This window comes from Taeniopygia guttata, chromosome 5, assembly GCF_048771995.1.
Source record: "Taeniopygia guttata chromosome 5, bTaeGut7.mat, whole genome shotgun sequence".
Taxonomy (NCBI): Eukaryota; Metazoa; Chordata; class Aves; order Passeriformes; family Estrildidae; genus Taeniopygia; species Taeniopygia guttata.
The window spans coordinates 17,281,862-17,295,462 of NC_133030.1; the positions used below are offsets into that span (position 1 = coordinate 17,281,862).

At 40.3% G+C, this 13,601-nt stretch overlaps 1 protein-coding gene across 6 annotated transcripts in view; it reads right to left on the bottom strand.

Annotated features, from left to right (window-relative positions):
* Positions 1 to 13,601, bottom strand: part of PTPN5 (protein tyrosine phosphatase non-receptor type 5) — a 77,892-nt gene that overhangs the window by 51,868 nt on the left and 12,423 nt on the right. For all 6 annotated transcript variants that reach the window (XM_030273885.4, XM_072929716.1, XM_072929717.1 and 3 more), the window contains exon 2: positions 2,752 to 2,862. In XM_030273885.4, the coding sequence (XP_030129745.3) occupies positions 2,752 to 2,862 (111 nt within the window). The remainder of the gene's footprint in view (positions 1 to 2,751; positions 2,863 to 13,601) is intronic.

Here is a 13,601-nt window from a genome sequence, read left to right on the forward strand (position 1 = left end):
TATGATTACTTAAAATGACCATTTTTCAATCTAGTCCATAATTTCATAGTTTCACCATCTGTATTTACTGGCTGGCATAAACACATTCTAACAGTTTCTGAAGGAATCTTTCAGAATTTTAATTTGCCCTCCAACCTACCCTAATCAAGCCATGCCTTAGATGTTTCTCATTAGCTCCTATGCTCTGCAATGCAAGCAGTATTTTCTTTGTATGAATGTAATTGATTGCTCAACTTAAGCACTACAACATTGAAGACCTTTGGCCACATTCTGCATTGTATTTTATGCAATACTGAAGTTTATTATTGTGTTTCTGACAGCTGAACAGAATGATACCCTTTTCTTTGCCAAATTTGAAACAAGGGCCAGTCTACAGTCCGATGACAATGACTGGAAAACGATTTCTACTTCAAACATTCACTGGAGCATCTTTCATCAGATTAAAGACATGGATTTGAATTTTATACACTAGCCTTTCCTGAAATTAGTATCACTGATACTTTCTGAGTGTCTTTGCCTCTTGTGCCAAAAGCAGTCTGTTCAGACACCTCAGACTCAGACCTTTCCAGGGTACTTTTCAGCAAGCACACTTGCCAGGGGTAGCCTCCAGACACACAATTCCTTCCATGGTACTTTAGCAATGTTTCCATGCTGGCTCTATCAAGTTAGCATGAACAGAAGTGCATGACCTTCAGCTCACATTTGGTTGGGAAGTTTTAGCACAGTTTCTTTGTTGGAATTATTCCATTTTGATGTCACATGATAAATGATTGTCAATCTTTTCTTTCTCCCCTCCCACACCAGGTTTTTCCAGGTTAAGCTTTTCTGTAAGGCAGAAATACCCACGCCTTATTCTGCAATAAAAACAAAACTGCTTGAAAAACTTCCCTTTGTATTGCCCACATATAAAGTGTAAGCCAGTAATCATGCTGGATTAAAGATATTTTCTATGAACAGCCTGCAGGCTCAGTGCATGAACACTGGGTTATTTTGCCCTCGAGATGAGAGAAGGGCAGTGTCAAAGCCTAAGCAAAGACACAAGGGGAAGAAGTGAAGACCCTTATAAACCAGGACAGGGAGAAAGTAATAATAAATAAATAAATGGTGTTCTACCAGAACCATTGACACATTTTGCCCCAAAAGCAGTCATATTGGACAGGAAATAGAAAGTGAAACATGAAAGAGCTCTGAACATACTCAGTAGCCCTAAGAATCATATACTGGATTTATAGCACATAATATTTTTAGCTATCCAGCTAAGGAGTGTGGTTTCTGTGTTGGTGGATGGAACAAATTTACCTTAACTCCATACTTTTAACTACATTTTACTACAAATTTCACTGAGGGGATAAATTTGAGAAGCACAGTGAATTGATTTCTGAATTCATTAATTTGAATACCAGCAGAATGGTGCTCACATCCTTCCTTTGAAATTAATATAGTCTATAAGTGTCATGTAACATAAATTACCATGCTTTTACTCATGCTGTCAAGAATAAATACTTTGAGGCAAAATGTGTTTGTCATTTACTGTATGTTTGTCCATATCCTAACATAATGAGACTTGCAATTATTTTGCACAATTACCCACCATCTCAATTTAAAAAATCCACCATCTCATTGATGTTTCACAGCCTTGGTTTAACCCTGGCCTCAAATGGTCTGGACAAGGTTGTAAAAAACACCAAAATGTGTGCTACTAACATGACTCTCTGAGCTTACAGAAAAGACAGCACCTCCTTTTTGCCATCAACTGAGTGGCAGGCATTGATTTTCAGTTGTCCAAATCTGTCCCCTTATATCCAATTTGTAAGGGAGATGGAAATGCCCAGGAAAAACACCTGTAAGTTACCTGAAGTTTTTCAGAATTCTTATATTCAGGATAAATAAGATTACAGCCATAAAGGATTTTTATCAGCAAATTATACAGAAAGAACTTATTCCCTCACAGCTTATTTGCATAGAGAACATGCTTTTACCCTTGAAACATCCCCTAATAAAGGTTTTCATCATCCTCTTTCCACAAGTTGGGTCTTCTTTGCAGTGGGGAGTTGATACCAAGGGCCCACCCAAGTCAGATGCATTAGCTCCTCCAGAACAAAAACAACCAGAAACTGCAACAGTCTGCAAGGAGGTGCCAAAGGCCAGTCCAAATGCAGTATTAACTGCAACCAGTAAATACATCAGATAACCAACCAATAAAGCAAACAAATGTTTATCTACACTGGATTCAGGATTCAAAGCCCTAGTTGCTCTAAGAGCCCTCACTATGCAGACAGGAAACACTTTCCTGTAAGAAACAGGAAAGTTTAGAAACGAGTCCAGAATGGCTTGAAAACACCCACTTCTTGATGATTAAACAAAACGAATCTATTTACAGTTTACCCTGAACCAATGGTAAACTGTAAATATGGACTGGATTTAAAAGGACTCCCTAAGGAGCTTTTAAGAGACAAAGGCTCAGTCCTTTAGGCTTCCTTAAAAATGCAAGCTAGAAAGAATTGCATAGACATCAAGTAGGCAGTGGAGGTAAAGCTGCCTGGACTCTGAATGGTGTGAGAAGCACAGCTAGGTTAAAACATATACTCCACCATGAAAAGATCTAGCAAAAACTACCTTCCATGCTAACTGGGCTTTGCAAAACATTTAAACCCTGGAAATTAGGATAAGTTCTGAAGGATTGTATGGTGGTGTTTTTCATCTGTACTGAAGTGACAACATGGTAACTCTCATCTTCTTTATCTTACTTACCATCTGACTTGCACTCAGTCCTTTCAGTCACATAGTAACTTGGTTCCAATGCCTGCTCCAGGACAGATGGTCCTCTGGGATTATCATTTACGTCCTTCATGCACAAGAATCCTGAAAAATAAAGGAAAAAAAATCTAAGCTTTAACACTATCAGATGTCTAACAACCATTCAGGGCTTTTACACACAATTCTTCTTGACAATAAATTCTAAAAGACCGTGACAAGCTGTTCATCCATAAAGAAAGAGTCAACCCACTAATGTGTGGGGTGAGGTGAAACATGCAAAGAAGATGAAGTATAGTGCCGTATTATTATTGATGAACATGCTTTTGCTTATTGCCTGCACAAAGGAACTGCAACCTACCAGAACCAAAGGGTATGTACCATAAAATGCTTTAATATTTACGGAAAAGGAGGTAATCCATAAACTAAGCTCCCTTAGGAGCCATCTGCACCATATGGAAAAAGCCTTCAGCTGAAATTGTCACTCCCCATTTCACTAAAAACCCCAAGAGGGCTTAAAGGCCTGAATACAAGACAAAAGCCCTTATTTGTAAAGGACTGTTGGATGTGTCATACCTATCTCAGTGGGACTAACTGAACACATAGTTTGGGAACAGTCCATCATAGCCTCAGAGACCACTCTGAGGTGCCCAATATGCCACTAAAAGCATGGCAAAATCATGGGCAAAGAGGGTCATGCAGGCAGGTGGAAAGAAATTCACCCCTAAGAAACTGCAAGGACCTTTTCCTCTTTCACACATTCAGCTAAAGAAGAGGCCAGAGATGCCTTTTTGTTCAGATTATGAAGTGCTCTGCCTTTGAGATTTATGTGATTTGCCATCTACTTCTAAAGGACCATGCACTGTGACCATCAGGCCAGTTCATTCAGTCTCTTCCAAAGTCCACAGAGACAAACAGAACACTTCATATTGATGCCAGTGCACTCTGCCTCACAAACCCAAATCTCCTAAGAACATAAGTTTAAAGGGCTAAATTCTGAAAGAATCCTCTCCTACAGGGGTACTGTTGAAATTCTTTAACTAGAAAATTATCTTTCTGGTTCTGAACAGGCTAATAAATTCAAGATTATTTAGATATGCAGACTTTATCTCTGACGCTGGGACATGAGGTGCTCACTGCATACAGAGCAGCACATTTGTATGTTAAAGAACAACATATTTAAAAGTAAGTCACATGCTTAGAAGACACCAGTACACAAGAAAACAGCATCTAGGTAAAACTTAAACAGCAGAGTAATGTCTGAGGCACTCCTCAAAAACCACCTGATGCAATATAGCACATCTTAGCACTAAGCTATCCTCTGCTACCCAGGACAAGGGAATTACTAAGAGATGAAACTGGCTGTAAAGGCCTGGATACATGCTGTCTCTTTCACTTGTAGTAATACAAACATAGTATGTAAGTCCAAAAATAAGAATTACTGTCTGTGTACCCAGTGTGTCTCCAAACATAATCCAAAAGTTATTCCTAAAACCAGAAAAAAAAATACATCATACATATGGTATTTATACTTTTATAGCCACTTAGAAACACCTCTCCCTCCCTCCAAGGAAAATATGACAACCGATTATTTTCAGCAAATGTTTTTGTTAAGTTAGTTTTCTGATGTGATTTCTTCTGTCCAAGCTCAAACCAGAAAAGATGTCTTGCAGGCAAGTCCCAAAGGAAGTCAACCTCCTTTTAGAGAGCAAGTACTACTAAACACAGCTTAAAAGCACCATGAAAAGAGGGTGTGGACAGTTCTGAGTCTACCATCAACACCCCCATTGCCCCTCAAACTTGCCAATGACATAATTGCCAGTTGTGTGCAACAGCTCCTGAGAAACAACCTTTGCAATGCACTCATGTTCCCTCCAGCAGAACTGCCATGAGCCGCAGAACCAAGGAGTAACTGGATTTCATAAGGGACTTTGTGTCTTTTGGCTTACTACTAAGGCCAAATTACATCCCTAAACTGCACCTTATTAGTGCTCTGATAAAGAATGTTATACCTCTCTACACAGCACTTCTTGTCTTGATACGAAGGGCTCTGGTACCTGAACAGGTTGCCCCAGCAAGCAAAGGTTATCACTTCTGCTAAGTGGAAATGTAATCAACTCTGCTTGCCCTCAGTCCAATGCAAGCAGAATACAAGAGCTAAAATTCAAGCCAAAACTGATTTGTGCTTTTGAAAAAGTAGAGTAAGAATGTTTACATTTAGTCACTGTGGTTCAGGTGACACAAGGTAACCGGCTCATACCTAGTTTTTAGCATAGAGCTGTTTACAATGACAGTAGCCCCAAATGCTTTCTTTGACCTCCCTTAGTGCCTGCAGTTCATCACAATGTTCAGATACTGATATAAAACTGTTTTCTTTGCACACTGCGTCCAAAGAACTTGGTATCACAACATTTCCAGAGAGGCCAAACAAATAAGAATTAATGTTGAAATTCTATACTCTTCTGTAAAGAGAGTTGCCTCTTCTTAAACTATACGCTACTGTTGTATTCTGCATTCAGTGCAGGTGCCTTGCCAGAATCCACACTTAATTCCATTCTTTATACTGCCTCCAAACTCAAGCATTCCTCCTCTGCTTCCTCTTTCCCCATAATTTAATTTAGGGACAGGTGTAGTTTTACACTGGTGAAAGAAATACCCATCTATTGCCTAATATGTCCTGTGTTTCTGTCTCTCCAACAGCATGTCAACAATAAAGGAAAATACCACTAAAGCAAGGCAGGAATTACTCCCACCTCTAAAAATGCATAAAGGCTTATTTTCAATTAACTTACACCTTGCAGTTATTATCCGTCCAAAACTGAAGTGAAAACAATGCTGAGATCTGGCAGCATTTTACACCTGCAATACACTGATGTAAAAGACATAATTCCATTTGCCCTTGGCTACAAGGAAAACCTTCAAGGCTAAGTAGTTTCACAGAAAGCAACTCACATTAAACAGTAAAGGCAATACAACTGCATGACCTTCCTTTTGAAACTCTGGTGTGCCCTTTGTTACTCTGAAACAAGCAGCTACAACCAGTCACAGGAGTACTTGCTCATGTGCAAAAGTGCCAGCAAAATCAGGCTCCAAGTTAAAAGAAGATTTGAGCACCTAATTTTGAGCTGTGAAACCCCTAGAGGCTGTGTCACAGAGGACTGAGAAGCAATTGCCAAATTTCTGGTAGCAAATACCCGGAAGCACATTCAGACTTCATGGAACCAAGAGAGACTTTAGCTTGTGCTAAGTATGAGGAAAATCCTAAGCTTTTAAGTTATCAAGTTAATTCTTGCTGAAAACAATGACATGGTCTGTCCAGGTGCAAGTAAAAATTGTACACACAATTATGTGTATACATAGCCCGGCACTGACAGGGTAACAAAGCAGGTTAAATTGCAGGAGCATCATCACAGGACAGTAATGCAATTGCAGAGGATGGAACACGGAATTATTAAATGGTTTATTGTTATTGCTCATTTTTTCCCTCTTTGGGAAGGATATAGCACCTATTCCAAAGGACACATCATTCAGACAATCTGTAGCAATGTTGTAAGATGTTCCCTCACTTAATCTACGACTCCCAGACAAAACTATTTGCCCAAAATGAGACTTACATGAAGCCACATACTCTCCTTTTGTCCTTACATTCCCTTTTCTCCCTCCTGAGAATGGACAAACCAGAAGATAGGGCTAAGACTCCTGGGGCAGAGGAACAGAAAAATGTTATTAAAATGAAGTGTGCATATAAGTGGTTTCTGTCTTGGGATCTGAAGAGCAAGTTTAATTAACCACCTAGGTGGAAAGCACAGCTTTATATAATGCAGACTGTCTGAGAACTGCCATCCCAGTCCACACAACCCCTTCTAACTGCTAGTCTACATAAGAGCAATTTTTACTGGCAAAACAAACGGAAGAGGAATGAGGGATTGGGATGTCAACTTAGAGACTGAGAAAGAAGAAGCGGGCATTTAAAATGGAGTAAATAGAGACCAATCCATATTACACAGGCTACTGAATAGCTATGTAAGGGAAATAGGGTTTTGTTCCTTCTTAAACTCAAAAATTAGTTTGTCCTCAGATAGTTACTCAGTGCTTAAGAGATACTGACAGATTCTGCCACTGTCAATGGGAGCATGTCCTGGAAAACATCCGAGGACTTCAGCTCTTCTCTACCTGTATTCTAAGTCTGCTTTCCACAACACTGTATCTATGTGAGATGTTAGTAAAAAGCATGATAAACTTGAAGAAATTTTAGCTCTGGGAACAAAAGAGGTTTGTTCATTGAATGCTGGATTATCTGGTTGTGAGGCCACAGTTCAGTATTTCAGTGATTTAATTTTTTTTCAGATTCAGTGCAAGAGACTGCCCACCATTCTGTGGTTGTAGAGCTCTTAGCTCAGATGGTCTTGAATATTTCTTGAGGAACTTGTATGAGTCCACCATCCAAACCATCAACACTTGAGGTTCACTTTGCGTTGCATTTAGCATGATCTAACCTTTCACTGCTGCAGAAAGAGAGGGGTTTGTTTCACCCTGTTCAGTTTGCTCTACTGCATCCTATCCCCTTGTCTTAGCTATCCATGCAGCAGCAAGGCTGCTTCAGCTTGCAGAACTGACAGAAAATGAATTAATTGGGTGGGGTGTGCATTAGCCTTCATTGGTGGAAAAAAAAAGGGGACCCTCTTCAGAAGAAGCTCACTGCTAGATTAAATGCCGAGGTGAACATTTACAGGACTTCCCTGGGGGTTCAGCTCATTGTACATCCACATGTACATTGTAAAACTATGTACAAGCAAGTAGCAAATAAAATTCAACTCCTTTGTTACAGCATAATGATTTTATGAACACCTCCCACCAATTTTACCCAAAAAAGAGTGATCAAAATTCAATCAGGGCAAAAGTACTAATAAAAAGATTAAATAGAAACCCAAACATTAAATACAAAGCTTTAAAACAATATTCCCACTGAAAAAAAAATCTCACTTGCTTAAAAAAGCTATTTTCTAGCCACTAAATAGAGGTAAACTCAGAGAATTACACATGATATGCACAGCCATCCTAGAGAGCAATTGTAGCAGTTACTTGAAATTCTGATGTCACTCACAACAGATATATCAGCTGGTCGCTCTAAAAACTTGATCGTGTATTAAAAGCTATGATCAATATTGTTTTCTGTGCATAGAGATAAACATCCTGCTCAAAGATCTGAACTCCTATTTAAAAACAAAACCAAACATTAAGAATAAAAAGCAGCCAGTGTGGTTCTGAGACACATATGTGGCTGCATTGCATATTCCCTGCCTACACTGGCAGTGTGGGAGCTGTTAGTCATCTAATGCGCAGATCTGCTTGGCACCGTGCCTTCACTTTGCCATGCAGGATGATCACCCATTTGTTGCACCCTTACATCTTCACTGCAGGTTCATCGGGCAGCGTGGCCAGGCCCTCCCAGTTCAAACTGCAGGCTGCTGGGAGGCAGACCAGTTCAAAGTGAAGCCCAAGGTCTGGGAGGTTCTTCAGCACATTTGTAAAGAAAAGGCAACTTCTAAATTTATACTGTTTAGACACATTCCCTGTTGGGACCTAACAACATGTTTATTTAAGAATAAGGACTTTTTATTGAATAGAGGCCTAATTTAGTTTTGCTGTCAACCCTGGCACAGATCCTTCCACTGTTTTCAAGGGCATGAGAGATTCTCAAGCTGGTTTGCTTTAACTGTCCTGCTCTGCCTCTGTTCTGGAGGGGCCTGGAACAGAACCTAAATTTAGTTTTCAAGTAAGGCTGCCATAAAACTTCATTGCCCAGACTACAGCAGGATCAGACACCCCATCCTTTTGGGATCCCAATTTCATTTGAGCCATACAAAACACATACAAGAAAGGTGTGCTTTTTTAGAGTCATGTTGATGGTGAAATTTGAAGAGTAAGAGTGCCTCAATGTTGTCAGACATTGAGGTTCCTCAATGCTGTCAGACTTTGAAGGAATAGCTCTGGCCATTTCCCTCTCAGTGTCCTTGAATATTGTGAACTGGTATTTTACTGTGAGATAATTCTATACAAAGGAGTGAAGTATCAAAGCACCAAAGCATCTGCTTGCCGACATGCAGGGCAAGAAGTGTTTTGAGTGCAGATATCTCATGCCATTGCTTGGATATATCAGTGCTGAAACCACTTGGCACTGACTACTGCACTTACATCAAGGACAAGTCTCACACTGCTCCACTCCACTGTAGAAACTGGCAAGGCCAGCCTTCAAAGGTAATCTGGGACTACACCGCAGGATTTCTCTAAACCCCTTGATTACTCTAATTGCCTTCAGCAATATGGGCTGCCACATCCCCACAGGCTTTGGCCCAAACATGCACAAGTTTAGACTCCCCAGGACTGCAGTTTACTGCAGTTACTTCCTTGGTGTATGTCTGCTGACTGCACTCAGTGTTCCTATCTCGCTGAAGGGAAAAGCTTTTGACAAGCAGGAGTTCAGAACAGGTAAGATCTGGTCTGATCTAGTGGAGCTCTGTCTTTAAATTTGATGACAGTAAGAAGAAATATGTGGGAAGCATCCACAATAATCAACCATCTCAAGTTAATTAGCAATTAATTTAGTGAGCTACTAAAGTCTAGTGAAGATGAATCCTGGGAGATTCTGGTCACAGTTTCCCTGATGTAAATCTAGATTAACTCCTAGAGAGAACATCAATCTCCATGACAGTTGCTTCAGATTTACACCCAGCTACTCTGAATTTGTGCACTTGTTTTCACAGCCGTGTGGGAGATCTGTCTCAACAAAAATCAGCTCTGCTCTCAGGAAGATTCTGCAAGATACAGAATTACAGTTCTGTAAAAACCCAACCTCGGTGAAAAGGGGAAATTAAATTCTCCACTGATGAAACCTAAGCCTCCCACATAACAGACAAAAATTCTGCTACAGAGCCTGCCACTACAGACAGTGGTCACAATAGCTTCCTTAGTTCTCAGTCTTCATGCTGTAAGGATAATTCCCTCTCACTGGATTTCACAAAGTACAACAGCAAGCATCAAAATTGCTACATTCCTCTGCCTAGGTTTCCTAAGAGTATTAAGAATACCAGATCTACAAAGTCAATTTTGAGTCCAGTCTTACAACCCCAGCAAAATCCACACAATTGTTCAAGGTCATCTTTCTAAGAGGCTACAGAGAGAGCAAACACACCTTCTGGCCATTAGCACTGACACTTGTGATGCAGACAGCAGCTGCATCAGAGAAATTTGATATGAAAACTGGAGATATTGTCCAGCTACATGGCCTGTCCCACCTTTTACCAGTTTTACTCAGTTCTGCATCCACTTCTCTGCACATCCACAACTTTCCCCTTTCTTTATCCCAAAGTTAACCACTGATAAAATGCTGCTTCCCACCCACATGAATCTCAATCCTAGTGGTGCAGCCCTGGTCATGAAATTCTGAGCTGATTCAGAGAAGGTGTATGCCTGCCTTTGTGCTTCCTCGTGAGCCAGAGTACAGGTCACAAAAGTAACAAAGAGCAGAGTGACTAGAAAGTATTTTACAAGAAACAAGATGAAAACAAAATAATAATGGCAATTTTTAAGGGGGGTTGATTCTATAAAAAATTATATTTTCTCTAAGCAGTTCAACACAAAATAATTTCTTCTAACACAGGCCACTTTGGGCCTTAAAGCTGGAGCTCCCCAAAACTATGTAATATTTATGACTTTGTCTACAGATACAATTTATGTCACAGTATAAAAGGATGAGTATTTAAATGATAACTATTCCAGAATGACTATGCCCAGAAATGAAGATATTTAGAAAGTTATTGCACAAAAACGCTGTATGGACATTGTGCAAGTACTGCAGAGTATTGCAGCATGTCACGATAAAAACAGTTCAACACTTTAATGTGATGAAGCAAAACAATCTCCCCTCCAGATGTACCAGGAACTAAGTAAATCCCACAGTACCCTATAGTTCTTATCTCAACCCCCATAAAAATTACTGGAAAGAAATAAAGCTAGAATTACACACAAGTCTCAGGTGCCTTTTCTGAACTTAACTGAGCTTCACCAACAGGTGAGATAGGAATTCATCTGGTTACTGATGGCTGGGCATAAATATCTTGCTTAATTTCTAGAAGAGTAAGTGGACTCAAAGAAATCTTTCTTTGTACTATTTCTCAAAGATCGCACCAGCTGACTCATCCTCCTTCCTAAAGTACAACATGAAAGTAAAGCAAAGCAAAACAGAATATCTCAAATTATCAGAATCAAAATTGCTTTCTATAGTAGCAGGAGATAGACTAAAAACAAAATTGGATGCCAATTCACAAGCTGCCATTAAATTTCCAGGAAGCCAATCCACCCAGGAACATACTGCACCCTAGAGAGTCCTTAATGAATAGTGACACATTTGCAATAGGCTAGTTAAGGCTTTGCCAGCATTTAGGTTTTAAATCCCTCATATGTTAGCAAAATAAACCTGGAACTTACTGAAAAACTATATGCAGGGTTCCAGTCCAGGAAGAGAGACTCTGAAAGGAAGGTGGGGGGGGGAAATGTTAGTGCCATAGTAGACTGGATTTATGTGTTTTAATTTTACAAATAAAAAATAAATTAAAATTTGAAAAAAAAAAAAAAAAAAAAGAGGATCTTTGAACCATTACAAGTTCCAAAGGCAGAAAACATTTGAGCAGGCATTTAAGGCTGAACCCTACAGGTAGTAAGTGCCCTTGAATCTAATCTCAGTGAGACAAGAGTTGCTAGCATTCCCCAAAGAATGAGGGATTCCCTGTGTCCAAGTACACATTTACATGCATGGGTCTCAAACACGATGCTGTTTCTGTGGTCTGGATCACTGTGCATCTATACTTCATGGTATTCCTGCACTAAAGACCTTGATCTTTCTTCCATCACAGGGCCGATGATGTTTACAGTTCAGGACCCAGACAATAAGCACTATAAACTTGCAAACAGGATGAAATATACAGTACATATAAGAGCTTTACACACTGAATAGGATTTGCATTAGATGGAGCATTACTCTCCCCTTGATGTTTATATGTAAAGTATTTCACGGTATCCTGGCATTGTTTTTTTAACTAGAAGCTATATAGCACCTAATTTGGAGCCCCTACAGTTTCCAGCCCCATCAGCTGGAACAGACTGCACATTTCTGGCTTCCAGTTCTTGGAAATAGATTGCATAGTGCAGAGAGGAAGCAGCATTAGACATTGTTAAGCGAATGGACAGGGCAGACAGAGGCACTTCGTGACCATCCACATCTGCATTAAATCATCTCAGTACTCAAGTAAGGCCAGGAGGGTTAAAAGTAAAGACGGTAAGCTCAAAGTAAAGCCACTAAGTGCTTTCAGTACTAAATGGAGGTCCATCAGTTGACTGCCTCCATCCTTTACTGTCCTAAGTGCCTCCTGCATCCTTCAATACTCCTGCTACCTTCACAGCTGTGGAGGTGTACCCACAGAGTGCCTCAGGCCACAGCTGCAGCCAGGGCTGTCCCACTTGTGACCCCCAGCCCCAACAGTGGGTCACAAAAGGATCCCCATTCTGTCCTGCCCTATGCATTGTGGCTGTGTAAGAGGTGACAACAAATAGGTATTGAGGCTCCAGGGCCATGCCACAGCCTCCCCTACTTGTTTATTGCAGCCCAGCACTGATTACTGCCCCTTTGAAGCATCTACCCATTTTAAAAAGCCCAAGTTTCTCATCGAGTCCAGGCTGTGCTTCAGAAGGTAGTGGCATCCTGCTATGTCTTTCTAAGAAGGAAAGTGGGGTACACCAACTCAGTTCCTAGGTCAGGACTCGTATTGGGCAGGGTGAGGAGCTCCTAAGACTTCCCACAGTAGGCCAGTATTGCCTTAATTTTACTTGATTTTGTTAAGTATTTGGACATTGAGCCATATATACACGTACCTGAATCATGACCACCTTTAGCATATCCAGGTATGAAAAGCTTATCCATTCACAACATTAAGACCCTGTAAATCAACAATCATCCTGACTAGCAATTACTGAGGAGAAATCAATGTAACTCAGAACCTTGTCTTCCACATATTATTGTCTCCCCAGCATAAACCAGGCAAGAGCCTGACCTTCTTTCATGTACCCCTTTTCTACAAATAGGTGGAGTTTAGCAGCAGGGTAAATGAACTTCAAGAGGATCCAGAGAGCAGACAATGCTCTACAAAAAGAGTTTTCTTGTTGCCATTATTATGCCAAATGGCATCTTCCTGTTTCCTAAACAGCTGACCCAGTGATCTTGGGGTGCCACACAATCTCTGTAGGAAGCAGAACTGCTTATCCCAAAAGGATGAATGCACTACCTCAAACCATCAGGGTATCACTACTGTATCCATTTAGTCTATTGCTGCCACTGCCTTAAAAATTAATGAGTTCTCCAGGGAATAGGCAGGCATAATGCTCAAAGCAAATGAAGCTGCTGCCAACACAGTTTTCCTCTTCCCTAGACACCACTTCAAACCAAAACAGAAGAGCAACGTTTTCCCCTTAGCTAAGTATCAGAATACTTTCAGACATTAAAACAAAAAACCATATGCCTGTGTGGACAGACCTTGAAATTTCCCTTCTTACCAGCCAACACCACATAATCTGACCTTGTTCCCTCTGCCATCCAAGTTCAACATGAAGAAAAACCAAACTTCATTTTGGGGTAATGTCTGAAGTCATCTTGGTTCAAGGTTTGTGAAGATGCTAAACCTTGCTTAGAAATGGTGACTGGCATACAACTAAAAGGGATGCTTACTTTCTCCAGCCCTAGAATGGATTTGATTTCTCACTTTTCTTTTTCTGTGCAGTAGTTAAGTAGTTAACAA